This window comes from Gavialis gangeticus, unplaced genomic scaffold (genome assembly GCF_001723915.1).
Source record: "Gavialis gangeticus isolate Ggan-Ray unplaced genomic scaffold, GavGan_comp1, whole genome shotgun sequence".
NCBI lineage: Eukaryota > Metazoa > Chordata > Crocodylia > Gavialidae > Gavialis > Gavialis gangeticus.
The window spans coordinates 59344733-59359394 of NW_017729029.1; the positions used below are offsets into that span (position 1 = coordinate 59344733).

The following is a 14662-nucleotide window of genomic DNA, read 5'->3' on the forward strand; positions in this document are numbered from 1 at the left end:
TGTGGTGGCAGAGTGCCAAAGTTTCATGCTTTCCTTGGGCTCAAGTTTTCATTTTGTACTCCTTCATGCTTTTACTTGCTACCTGTAACTCATTTTTTTCTGTTTGCTAGCCTGTGTTTTTGTCCCTTTCATACCAAGAAAGGGAAGAGGAAAAGTTTAAACCTTACATTGAGAGACTAATTTTATGGTGGCTCTGGAGGGTAAGAATTCTGTAATGTAAAGTTGGATTATTAAATCCCACTCCACTGTTTGCCACAGAATTCAAAGATTTGTTAGTGTTTATAGTCTCTTCAATTCTTGGCCTCCTGAGTATAGTTTTGCATATTCCTCATGAAGGAAAATTGCAGTAAAATATTTTTATATTATCTAAATTCTTTTTGTTAAATTTAACTGCATCTAAAGTGTATTAAACATGCACCACATTGCACAGTATTTGACAAGACTCAGATGCAATCCTATTCTAATGGAGTTTTTTTCATTTCCTTTTATGCAGTTTTTTTCAATTCCTTTTAAGACCTTTTGAGTAGGCATGAATAAGTGCTTCAACAAGCAAATTTGAGTTTGGCCCCTAGCAGAATGGAAGAATTAGTATTTTCCAGCCATTAACTTGTATTTTCGGCTTAGGCTCATACTTGGTTGTAAAAATGTTTGCCCAATCTTAATATTTGATTATCTCATATATTGGTTCACTTCATAGTATGTACCTAAATGTAGATAATTTACTGCTAGACCAAAGAAATACTGAGTGCGTGGACAAGCTTTTAGAATATTCTGTGAACAGGTTTATTTGGTTCTAGCCTAGTCTGGAAACTTCAGGCTTAATACTGAAAGGTTCATATTTAGAAATGCCTAATAATAGATGGTAAGAGAAAGGGTTACAGTTGGCTCCATTGAGCAGTGGGCTTCTTTGTTGTCTCTTTAGGTGATTCCAGCAATGGGAAAAATTTCTTTCAAAGTCCTCTTTCTGCCAACAGAAGAAGGCAGTATTGAAAGTTCATTATTTATTAATACCTCGTCTCATGGAGTACTTTCATATCAGGTACATTTTTTAGATTGACTGCATTTACTGTTGGACCACAGCTGAAACATAATCTAAAACCAGGTTCGATAGAGGCATAGTGAGCTCATGGATTTCCTGAGGCAGAAGGAGGTGATGCATGGGGGTCTGCCAACCACTTTGGCTTTAGGGAGGGCATGAGTGAGTGCAAGGGTAGGCTTACCTTTCCAGGCTGCTGCTGCCTCTGCATCAGTTCTGCTTAGGTGGCAGCAGCCCTGTAGCTGAGCTCCCTGGGAGCTGATCCTGGTGCTACTATTTTCTCCCCCCTCTTCTCTCCTGATTACATATATACAGGTTTCCCTCGCTTTATTCACCCCATGGCACACTTGCCTAAATAAAAATGCATCGCAGCACACTGGAAGTGGAGTGAGGGGGAGGGGTGGTGTGTGGCCAGCTGGATGGCATTTGGGGCTGGAGTCACGCTCCCTGTATGTCTGTGTCCCCATTAGCGGGGCGGGGGGGGGCATGGCTCCAGCCCAAAATGCTGTGGCACACCTGGATGTGCCTGACAGCACACGAGTGTGCTGCGGCATACTGGTTGGGAAACGCTGCTGTACATGCATTCCTGGAAAATGATGCATAACTGGAATTTTCATAAAGGGAACCCACTTTACAACATAACAAATAGGGATGTTCCAGGACCTCGACTATACTCATGCCCAGGCCTATTTCTACCACTTTTACAAGACAGTTTTGGTACTCACCAACAGCTGACAGTACACACAAGCACAGGGCACTACCATAATGGGGATGGCAATTACAGAAGCACATGTTGCAGACAGTGAGCAAGGAGCACAGATCCATACAGGAGACTATAGTTTGGCGTGTGTCACTCCCACAGTGCACCACACAAAGCAACTGACTGCGGGCTTTCACCACACCAATTGCATAAGGGTGAATTTACCTCGCATATAATGAATTGTTATGTATAAAAAGGGTTCTCACATAAAAGTGAATTTGCACACACAGAACCTGCATAAAGCGAGGGAAACCTGTATTGGTTGCAGGGCTTTGCCTACTCTAGAAAAGACTCCCAGGTCATGGGGCACCATTCAGTTTGCTCCACTCAACCCTCTTCTCCCTCTGCCATGCCCCAGATACAGTGCTTGGTGCAGCACTGTCCTACCTGGCTCCTGTGGCCAAGCAGGGCTGCTATGGGGTTGGGGGAGTGGGGAGGGAGAAGGAGGATTCTGGGACCCCCTCCTAGTTGGTGCCTGGGACTGGTGCCCCACTTCTCTTCCTGATTACACCACTGAGCTTAGATAATGTGTTTAATTCCTGATGTACATCAGGTAAGGGATAAAGCTGTCCTGTTTTCCATTTATGAGACCCCCTAAGGCCTTGGCCTTGCAAATTCACATATACTTAATGAAACCACTCATGACAGTAAAATTACGCAGGAGCGTAAGTGTTTACAGGATTGTGGTCTGTATTCTTGGCCTACCACTAATAGTTGGTTCCATGCTATGGGATGCAACCACAGTTGGGTTGCGGGGGCACATGTATGAAAAGTATTTAGGAAACAGCCTTCTGGAACAGGATGAATATATTTCAAGTTGCACTGAGGGTTTTGATGTGTAAGTTCTGTGGTGTAACACAGGATGGGAGATAGTAAGACTTGGCAATTTTGGGGTTCTTTTAAAGCTAAAGAGAAAGTCATAGTTCATGAACTGAAGCCTCTTGATACTCTGGTTACTTGGGGAACTCACCACATCTTTAGTAAGGTGTTTTATTTTAAACGGGTTACATGCCTGAAGTTTTTTCCTTTACATCTATTAATTTGTATCATTTTAAAATTCAGTTTCTTCCTGATTTAAAAATAACCCCAGTTCAAATCTTGTCTCTGCTATAACACTTCCTTACTATGACACTGCTTTAAGGGGGAGAAAATAGTTTAAAAATTAGATGTAGGTCGATTACAACCTAGTCACGTGTGAAGCTAGTGTTCTGGCAGCTACTGGAGCCTGATCCCATGTATGGTGAAGACCAATATCTTAGGGAAGCAAGGAGCAAGCTGTTCTCTAGGGTGACTTATTTTCCTGCTTTTTGGGTCAGGTCCTCCTCATTTATTCATTGCTAGCACCTTTTGTGGACACATGGAAGGAAAAGTGTTCTGTATAATCACTGCCTATTTGAATTGCCAGTGCAGCCAAACTTATTAAACCATCTGTGGTTGCATCTCCACTGAAGTTAGTACCTTACTAGTATCAGAAGGAGTTCATCAGTTCGAATCTTTTTTTTGTGACCTCCGTGTTGAAATCAAATAAAGTAAGTACTTTATTTTTGCCATCAGAGTCAGTTTCTAGACTAGGTTTAACCGCTGTGTATCAAGAGGAATTATGAAGCTCTGAGACAACATAAAAGACATTAAACGTACAATAATTTTGTCTTGTATATACATACATTTCAATGTGTATATACAGTTAATTTGGCTTGTCTGGGAGAGGGGGTGTAGTTTAGATTTGTGGTAGCTAAATTTAACTTTTAAGAGAGAGAGAGAAAATATGTCCCTTTCGAGCTGAAACTTTTTTTTTAATATCAGCTACAAGGCGAACACAGAACTTTTTGTAAAACCCATTGTGTTTTCCATTTACAGGAGAGTAAGTACATTTTTTTTTTTTTTTTAACTTAAAAAATAATTAAGATTTCTCTGTGCGTCAGTTAACCCAAATAAAACAGAAAACAAAATAGTGGAAGGAAAGCCACTGAAAATTCTTTTCTGAACTTGATTTTACAAGAGACTAATGACCCTCCTGACTTAGCTATGACATTGCTGAAAGGTGTAGATATTTTTGTTTCTCCACTTGCTTAGGTAGTGTTGGAGTTACTGTCTTTTTCTGTCTCTGCCAATGTAAAAGTTGAATGAATGCAGGGGACTAAAATATCTCATGCAGGTCCAAACAGTAAAATCATGTTTAAAAAAAACCCCTACCTTAATGGTAGTGGTAGTGGATTTTCATTAAGTGTGGAAAAAATTCAGATCTTACCATTGAAACAGCTCTTCATGTTTTAGTTTCATCCTGCAGTTATATGAGGTTAAAAAAAATTTATTTTACTGTACTCTGAAGCTACAACCATCATATCCAGTGCGCTTCTCCCTACTAACATAATGTTACAGAAAACTACGCTCAACATAAAGTGGTGGTAAAAGCATGACATCACTCATTCTCCACTCCAAGCTTTTTAATGACTTGGGAGCAGCGAAGCTTACAAAATGTATTTAAGTCGCATGCTTTTTTTTAAAACTTATTTTCATGTTGTGCTGCTTAATTGTAAAGGATGCCTGAAATGTGTTGTCTTCACAAGCATTCTTTTTGACAGAAAAGTTGGGTAGAGATGTCTGATACTGTGATTACATTTTGCAGGAATCATTACCAGCTTCCCATGTACTGTCTCATAACTGGCTCAAAAACAAGGATAGAGCTTGGTATTCAGTTTTTTAACCTATGAGGATGTTCACATGCTATTTTAGTGGTTGCCCTTCTATTATAGACACAGTGTTTGAGTGAGTAACTACTGAAAAGTGTCTTTTATGTATAGTGTTAGTTACTTTCTAATGTGGGGAGCTCTTATTTTTACTACAGCTTTTTCACATAATTGTCAAAAGCTAGTTGGTTTCTTGAAGTACTGTTAATAAATCAGAGTTTTATGCCTGAAATAATTACCTAACTATCAGCTCTTTGTACAATGGACTGTTTTACAACAGGTGTGTGGAATGGGAGCCTTGAACACTTCTCCAGAAGAATCTAGAGGACAGCTATCAAATGTTTTTTTACTGATTCCACATATCCAGAATATCCAGATTTCACAAACCCTGGTACAGTATGAATTTGAAAAAAAAAACACATGATGAAACTTAGAAATAAAGGGATTAACTTTTTTTTAGTTTTCAGATAATTGAGGTATAGAGGTATATGAGGTATCTGAGCAGCAGCAACTTGTAGGAGTTAAATTGCAAACTGCAGTAATTGGAACTGGTCTAGTAGTAGGTTACATACAGTTTACCAGATAGATACATGAATCATCAAGCCATTTGTTTTGAAAAGCCACTATACAAGTAAATGCAATGCATTCAAAATTCTTCTGTTACAAACAAGGAAATATTTACTTCAAAAATTAACTTCAGTTGGCACATTTTAAGTGTTTGTTTAAAATTCTGTATTTTGCTTTGAACAAGGATAAATTTTACTGAGTTAATAGTACTTACTTCTGCTTAATAGTTATTCTTATTGTCCATTTTAATACCGTTATCATAGAAATCACAATGAAGAGGTGTTACGTTTAAAATTAGGGTTTTTTTTTATTATTGTACCCATTTGTTTATAGTTTGAATAAACTGTTTTTACCTTGGGGCCCAGCTTTAGGTTATATATAAGCTTCCTAGAATTATTATTTAAAGCTTTGGGCTACAAAGGTCAAAATATGTATTTATGTCTTTTTCTTTTGTTTCTGGTATGTAAAAGAGGCCCTGGCAGATTTAAAGTTATTGTACCAATTTGCAAGTGCAATGGACCTGTCCAAGATGGGGGTGTAATGGTGCTGTCTCAGCATTGTAACATTTTGCATCCATTGTGCCTTTGCTTTGCATAGGTGTAAGGTTCAAGGCACTGTAAGGTCAGGATCATTGTATTTCACCATATGGTTTTATCTATATGTGAAGGTTGTTATGCAATAGGTAGAAGGTGAATTGAAAGTGAAACAGCTCTTTTGGAAGAGATCCAAATGTGAACACTTTGATCTTGAAGTATAAGTACAACCTCCTTCTGGTTAGTTTTATCCTTTGCTTGTCAACCAGGAGAGAGAGCAGGGAAAGGCAGTGGAGACTAGGAGTTCGTAGAGTGTCAAGAGATGCAGGAAGAAGAAACGTGGCAGTTGAAATTATCTATAAAAGTTTCTCCCCTGTTTTAAACTATCAAAGCGGTGTGTGCTGAGTGGAAAGGGGGGAATCTCATTTGGTTTATTTTTTTTTTCTCTTTTTTTGGTAAGAAAACATGACAAAAGAAAATCCTAAATCCATCTTTTGTTTAAAAATGTGAACTTCTCTGTATTTTCCTTGTGCCTATTACTTTTTCTTCCAGGCTTTCAAGTATTATGATGTGGGTAGGAGCACTCCAGCTGTGGAGAGTCCTTCTACCTCCTCCAACTTTCAGTTTAATTAGTGGGTATGATTCTAGGGGTATGGGGCTGTAACTGTGGGACTCGACATAGTTCAGGTACACTTATTGAGGTGCTCTGCTTTAGTGATGGAGCACAGGACACTGTGCTTCCTATCTTGAGTCTGCCATTTTATTGTACCTTGCTCCCTTGTCCTTGTTTGGCCTCCATAGTGTGTTTGTATTTTTGAGAGAGTCTGAAACTCAAAAAACCATCTAAAGGCTTAAAAGCAGCGGAGGCAGCTTAAACTGTTGTATCAAAGTCCAAGATCAGTTTAATGTTTTTAGATCTGTTTGAAGTAGGGGAAGAATTTAAGGTTTGGGAGGTGCTCATGCTTTCCCTAAGGATTCTTTAAAAATGTATGGATGCATGGATCTGGAAATGCAGCACATGCTTTGACTGAATGGTCAAGCAAACAAATGTGGAATTCACTAATGATAAAGTCAGTTAAAGAGACCTGGTTGGGGAGCAGGAAATGGTGTGAGGGCACCTTCTTGTTTAGGATTAAACAAGCAGCTTTGTTTTTCCTTGCAGTCTAGGCAGTGTTGGGAGGGGTGTTTGTTTTCATGAACGTCTGCAGTAAGTGAGGAAATTTGTTCCCCTGTCATGGTGGTGTATTAATTGTAAATTGCATATGCAGAAGGTAATTTGCTTCAAATAATTTCCTCTGCTGCTGTAGTCTATATAAATAGGAGAGTTTTAAAGGTGATCTGAAGAATATTACTTAAAAGGAGAAAAAGGCATCATGCCTCTTTTTAATTTTTGTGTCTTTTTTCCTGCTTATTTCCTTGAACACCAAACAGGGTAAGATTGGGACCAAAAAGTGGGATGAAATAGCACTGGTACACTTGCTAACAAAGGAGTTTAGCACTCAGTTGTCCTGATTTTGTTGGTTCAAACTAAGCAGGACATAACTTGGAACACATGAGGGGCAGCAGCTCTACTTTCCAACAAGTAGTGTGGGTTGTCTGTCAAAGTGCTGTGTGGGAATTTTGGAGGAGGGCACCTGGAAACCTTGTTTTTGATTCTAACTTCAGTCACTTAAAATTCCCAAGAATCACTTGGCAATGAAGATGACACTATTTTTAAACTGTGTAGAACAGCAGCATGGATGTCTCCCATCCAGAATTCCTCGATGTGCTGTACACCCAACAGTGCCAGACCTTGGGAGCTGGATAAGGCTTTATGCTGTTGAGTCCACAAGGACTTCGCAGTCCTCATCCACATGCATTAACATTTGTGAGTTATGATCCGACACAATTGGGACTAAAGGGCCAGGTTGAACAATTGTCTCACAGCATGTAATGGATCCATGTGCTTGATACATTGGAGCTATCAGAAGGAAAGAAAGTCCTGTCCATGAACAAGGATAGTTTCCTCTTGCAGTAGCTGCACTGTTCTGGATACAGGGTACAACACTTGGACTGGTGGGGAGTGCTGCAGATGTTGAACAACCAACAGTACCAGAAGAACTTAGTGGAAAGGGCTTTGTAAATACTCAACTCATCTGGATGCATCTAACTCCCGCAGTGCCCATATAAAATGGCTCTTCTCACTGTCAGCATTTTTTTTTTTGCTGAGCAGATGGAACCAAGCATTATTAGTATCCCAAAGCCAGAAAAATGAAGAACGTGAATTCTAGTTTTTCTTGGTTTTCCTGTAGGACCTTTTGGGAGACCCCACCTTATTCGAGGAATTGGGGCATAGAGGAACCTGGATTCCTTTCTCCAATTGTTAACTGGCCATTGCAGCCAAGTATATGTTTAAAATAAAACAAAACAGAACAAAAAAACCCAATCTAGAAGGCTGCTCATATCCAAAAGAAAAAAAGTGCACCAAGAGTTTTAAGCAGTCTGAACTAGGGAGTATTATAAACTTCCTGTCCATAGGATAGTATGCTTAAGCACACTCTGTTGCCCTGGGCAGATGCTAAGAGGCATCTGAGGAGGAGGGTGGTTGTGTGGTTGAGCTAATTAGCAGTGCTGAGTGGCCGTGCCAGTTGAGATTGCTGATCCATTGGTCTGCACAGAGACAGCAGCACTGCTTGTGCCAGCGTGATGGATCCTTAGTTTACCATATGGACATAACCTCAACACAAGTTCCATTTTCCCATGCTCCACTTTCTCTATTAGTATTTTGTTACTTTGCTATTTATTTTTGTAATAGTCTTGAAGACGGAGAGGAAATCTCAGTTTCTGAGATTCGTAATAGGAAGGGAAAACATGAACTTCAATTTTTTTTTAAAGTTTTTTTTTTTTCTCCCCCATCATAAAATCTTTTTAAAAAAATGGTGTGGGGGGAGGGTCAAGGGTACAGTTTTGGTGGGGGGGGTTTTTATGGTTTAAGATTTCAGTGCTGTACATTTGTTTTTGCTTTTATAAAGGAAAACCTTTAAAATAGTCTAAATTGTATGGCATTTAACCTGGCACTTAAACTTGATCTACATAGGAGGTCCACATGTTATCTCATTTTGACTCTTTCCTGCATTTGGGGGTGGAGGAAACATGCTCTTTCTTTTTTCAGGTCTAATTTTTTGGTGGTGTTTGTATGTGTATATTGTTTGTTTGTTTTTTACTCCTGAAATAGTTTGCAATTTCCTTTTTGCTTTCTGTAGCTTTTTTTTCCTCTCTGAACCTTGTAAAGAGAAAGTATCTTTAATATCAACGATTTGTTATGAGGGATGTAGGGTTCTGGTGGATGCTTTGTATGACACTTTATTACTGTTGAGCTTCTATTCGTGCTAATTGGCTGGTGTCACATACCGTCTGAAGTTCAGAGGCAGATTTTGTTCTTTTCTCTACCTCTGCCACCGCCTCCTTTTCATTACTGTCAGTGCTCCTTTGTAGAGGCATTTTGACATCTGTCTTACTTTATAATCGGGAATATTTTCCTCTGCTGTACTTTCCTAGAGAATAGGAGCTTGAGATTACTGTGCGAGAGATTCAACTTCACTACCAGTGGAGAATAGTGCTTTTATCTGTGTAAGCCATTATAAAGTCAGTCTGATCTCCGTATGTGGTTATGGTTACCCCGGGGGGGGCATAGTTTTCTAAAATGTTGGAAATCTTGCAAAGCTTATTGATGCCACATTGTACTAAGGTGTCTCCCTGCTTCTAGTTTAGAAGATAGAATGTGTGGAGTGAGCCTGGTGGGAGTGCTGGCCTGCAACACTTGTACCATAATTTTGCCGGGTAGTCTGATTGGCAAGTCCAGTTCATTTCAGTGAAGCTGTATTGGCCAGGTAGAAGGACAGAAAGGTAAAGACCCCTCACATGTCTGTTGAAGGTAGGCAAGATCTGCTCTTGATAGAGATGCTCACATTTTGGCATTTGATTTGGCTTTGTAGATAGGTCTGGTCTCCAGAGGAGCTCTTTGAAATCACATAATTGTAAAAGCCAGATCAGGAGGTGGTAGAAGTCAATAGAAGTCTCTTCAACTGCCACAAGATTAGTGGAAAAGAAGTCTCAGAAAGTAGCGATCTGATGCTTGCAGTGTGGGGAATAGAAATTGTGAAAGTAGGTGTCATTGATTAAAGTATGCAGATTATGTGTATGTAATTATACGTGTGTGTGTGTGTGTGTGTGTGTGTGTATCTATATAAACAGGCATAGGTATACATTCACTGCATTACTTGAAACATAAGTATGAACAAATTATAGTATTTCTAAACAAAAACACTTAAAACCTAGTACAGTTGGTCAAGAATTGACAAGTAGTTTGGAGATTGTGAAGTTAGAAGGGGAGACAATTTCCAATATTATGGACTGAGGTTATGTCCATGTAGTTGAGTATAGTCAAATTAAGCTGCTACAGGTGGCAAATCTCATTTGGATCATCTGTTTATGCAACTTCTGGATGTATCCTTTGCTCCAATCCCCAATACTTTATTATTGTTTAATATTTATATTGCACTTGGAGACTACCTACATCAAATCCATGAGGTGCTGCACAAATGCACTGAAAATGCCAGTGAGCTGGTTGGTGCAAGAGTGAACAGCAGGGAGGAATGCCTTGTCCATCACTTTCGCCATATGCCTTGGGTAGAAATTGGTGCCATTTTCTTTGCTTCCTGGATGGTGTCCTCAGTGAGTAATGGACCAATGGCAAAAATAATATGGCAGAGAACAAGTACTAACAGAACATGAGACTTCTGAAGTTATGTACTGAGTGTTTGAGCAGGTGATAACAAAAACAAGTGGGTCCTGGGCATGTTGGTTGCTGAAGATGATGACCAAGTTTTTAGGTTAGCTTTTGCTGATAGCTCCTTGCAGTAAGCTGGTGACATTCTTCTGAGTCACTGTAACAGGTACATGTTGTTAGTGCTACTCTGGGATAACAGATTGGAGAACATCTCTTTAGGGACAGGCACCTAAGGACTTAGGGCAGCAGTAATATTGGAGAGAAACCCTAGGAGCAGCCAAGCTCAGGGATGAAACTGAGGTTTATTATATTGTATGTCACTGTGTTTGTTTGACTCGCAGGAGTGTCCAGCTTCAGAAAGGGGGGTGGGGAGCAGGGTGCAGATACGTGTGAATGTGACTCCAGAATTAGGACCTGACTTGACACCATGGCAAAGGCAATCTTTCATTTTTCAAGAGGGACTCCCGAGCTCCCTGCAACAAAATTTGTTGTTGTTAAACAATACATTGAAAATAGGCTTCTGTTTCGATACGTGAAAATAATCTACTGAACGGTCATGGTATCTTAGTACTAACTAGTAAACCAGACTTTTTAGGATGGAAGGATCTGCTAGTGCATCAGGTCTAATTTCATGCTTTCTGTCGAGGAGTCTGTCCCTTTATATCTCTCATTGGTGCTTGGGAAAGCTCAACTTAAACATTTGTAATGGATCTGATTCTTTGGCTCGGTTTGTCCTTCCTTTGGAGAGTAGTTTTTACCTTCAGCCCTGCCTCTCCCTTCTTTTTCTTATTTTTCTTTCTATTAAAATATTTTGGGGGGTAAATTGAGAGTCTTGAATTTATTTGAAATGATTGTTACTGTCCAACAAGCCCATTTCTTGCTTTAAAGGACAGTTTTTATCTTCTCTTGCTATAGTATGCCTATATGTTTAGCATCCTGTTCAGAATTGGAGAGAAGACATTTGTTTGAGCTATCACTTTCTAAATAAATAAGAAGCTTAAACTGTCCAGAGGATGTAAATGTATAGTAGCTCTGTAGTATTAAAAACTGTACTGTGTGCGTGGATGTGCATTAAAGATGTGAGAAGATTCTAATCCATTTTGAAGAAGATTCCTAGATTTCAATATTTTTTTCTTTAGGATTTGAAATAAAAACGAAAAATTCCAGAAATTCTGCCCCAGAGGGAGTTCAGCTGTTCTCAGCCACCTATGTAGGCGTTGGAGAAGCTTGGGGTATTATGTTGCCAAACTGTGGATGTCCTGAGAGCTTGTAAACTAGGAATTCAAGGCTCCAAGCAGGCTAGAAAGGAACTGAGCCTGGAAGTCCAGCCTCCCCAGTGGCTTGCCAGATGGGCTGCTGAGCAGGAACTAAGTGGGTTTGATGATGGGAGCCAGGCGAATGAAAACCAGCCTGGTTTCCAGCAGAATTTTATCAAAAGAAGAGAACTCCACCTCCCCAGAAACATAATTATCAATACATTGACAGATTTAAACAAAAAGTGTTTCCTCAGTTTTTCTGACTAGCTCCTGTGTGTGTGTGTGTGTGTGTGTGTGTGTGTGTGTGTGTGTATGCATGCAAGCATGTGTTGCTGCACAGATGTATGTACATATGTGCGGTGTGTGTGTGTATATACATGTACATACAAATAGAATCTAGAAAGAACACCGCAGCTTTGCTAATAGGTGAAGTGAGTTACAGGGCTTACATTTATTTCTATTATGTAATGCTCATTCTAACTTTTTCCTTTATATTCTGTTTTTGCCTTTTTCCTATTGCTTCATAAGCAAACAATTCACTTTATATTTCCACATTCTGCTATGAATCATATTCAGTAGCAGTTTACATTGTCACAGAGCAGAATACTTACACAATCAGAAAAGATGACAGTTTGTTCTCTGAACAGCAGTTCTGCTGATATAATATTACTTGTTTTTCTCCCATGTTGTGGTGTGTGAACCCAACTGATTATATAAGGCATGAGACTTCATAACCTGTGTTCCTGTTGTCTGCCTTAGATGAGAAGGAATGAAAACACTTCCTTCTCTGAACTCACCTTTGTAAACAAAAAATAAAAAAATCACTGTGAATAGTGGGTTAACATAAGACATAATTGTATTTGGATACTTTTCTTTCTTCTTTTTTTTTATGTAGCATCTGTCTAAAAAAACCCAAGCAAACTCCCTATGTCGAACAATCTATTCAAGAATTAGTGTCCATACAGAAAGTGGTGCCAGAGTAGCTATAGCATTTTAAAATCATGCCCAGCCTTATTTTGGAATAGCTTCCCATGTGGACGCAATTCCAAATCGAGCAAGGGAAGAAGTTCCATGGAATTTGAGGAATTTTTGCCTTTTTGTAGGTAGAGCATTCCATGTAGTTGACTTCTTTATCTCAGAAGAAGTGAAGGAGTGTTAAGCTGATTAAAGCAAGTATAACGAAGCAAAGGAAAAGAATGCATAAACTAGATGGGAGGAAAACATATAGCTCTCTTAAGAAGTGATCAGAAGGGAAATCTAATTTTTAACAAGGTTTTTTTAGAGCAAACATCTTCCCTGTAACTGTGTACGTATCAGCCCTCTGGTCTCAAAACACCACTGTAAATGAGAGGTATGGATGGTTTTGTTAAGGATGCATGTCTTGGAGCCAAGTGTTTCCTTTCAAAATGTAATTGGGATAAACAAACAAAAAACAACAACAACAAAACTTACCCAAAAACAAACAACCCCCCCAAGTAAATTGGTTGAGAGTCACATCTTTCAAGAGCACTGTGCCCTAAAAGGAGGCCTTTATAATAATGTGATTAGTAACCTTTGGAGGTGTTACAACACCCCCTTGTGGTATTCTGCAGTAATTTTTGCATAGTGTATCATTGAAATTAAGTAAGTATGAAAAAATAGTTGACTTTCTTCTTTTTGGTCAGGTTCCATCATGAAAGCCCCTTTATAAAAACAATGGATCTGTGCTAAACTTATTTTGTGTTAAAATAAGCACATCTTTCTTTACCAAATTGTTTGAGGATTTTAAATAATGCATTGGCTTTTCTCAGAGCAAAGAATGGAATAGATTGTATTTGAGATTTCTGAAGCAAAAATGATCAGGAATTAAACTATGTAATCTGATGTATCACTTCTTAACATTTCCTTCAGAGTTCTGTATCTTTCTGTTTCAAAATATGTCAGTTTCTTGAAATGCATTAAATTATACTCCTGCTTTGTTTCACATTTCATTAGGTTAGAAATTAAATCTTGTGCCAAATATGGCCCTAAAATCAGGTAGCTTTGTGTAATTGACAGTCAGTGATAAGGAGAATCTCAGAACTACCTGTTAGGGATGTTTTCATTGAGAATTAAGATATGGTAGCATAAACAATTTGTTTGATAAACTTTGAAAGCAAAGCTTGTTCTGTTACTTATGTGAACATTTCACAAGCTGGCAAAATAATTTTTTTTTTTTTAAACAATTCATTTGAAAGCAAAAAAAAAAAAAAAGTGAAACGACAGAAAATGATGTCAGTAGTATTTCGTTTCTTTGTTTTGGCCTGAGGCTTGCATCCATGAAATGTTACTGCAATCTTGATTTAAAGTACAAATAGAAAAGAAAAATGTGCAGGAAAATAGGGCTAGGTGATGTACTCTAATATAAAAAGGACTCTTGTAGGAGATGGTTGAGTAGAAGAGGCAGATTTATAAGGGATACTTGCTTAGCAGCTGTTTAAATGAATAAGTTTAATAACGTACTAGCATAATATGCAAAATGTAAGTAGTAAAATGATACAGTTCCTTGCTGAGCAAGATGTTATGTTACTCTAAAATAATCAAGATTTTTTTTAAAAAAAAATCTCTTTTCTGATGTTGTTACAGTGGATTTACATTGAATTGGAATGGAAAGAATTTTGAAAAAATGGTACTTGTTTTTCAGTGTCTTGTTAGCCTTTTGTATTTCCCCCAGAAGGAACAATAAAAATCAGTGAAGTCAATCTCATGTTAATTTATAACCATTTTTCACTTTGAAGACTTACAGTACTGCAGTGTTTGGTGTATGTGCTGCACAAGAATTAGATAATGCCAACAATGAGATTTGTGGTGTTTAAAAATGAATGAAAAAAGTATTAGGATTTTTTTAAAATAAAAGTTTGGCTTTGAAAAGCCTAAATTGAGGGAGGTGGGATGGAGGGGGGGGAGAAGGAGGAGGAAAACTATTTTAATCAATAAATTAAAAAGTGTATTTTGAAATTAATAGCAACTCCAGACTGGGATCATACCCCTTTACAGTGGTGTGTATTCCCTCTGCAGTTCCTATTCTTTCTTTGCT

At 38.5% G+C, this 14662-nt stretch overlaps 1 protein-coding gene across 4 annotated transcripts in view; it reads left to right on the forward strand.

The window, feature by feature from the left end:
* The window catches only part of KIAA0922 (KIAA0922 ortholog), a 141424-nt gene that overhangs the window by 54453 nt on the left and 72309 nt on the right, over window positions 1-14662 (forward strand). For 3 of the 4 annotated variants that reach the window (XM_019521669.1, XM_019521670.1, XM_019521671.1), the window contains exons 5-6: window positions 923-1039; window positions 4764-4874. In XM_019521669.1, the coding sequence (XP_019377214.1) occupies window positions 923-1039; window positions 4764-4874 (228 nt within the window). The remainder of the gene's footprint in view (window positions 1-922; window positions 1040-4763; window positions 4875-14662) is intronic. The other variant, XM_019521672.1, reaches the window with a different exon arrangement.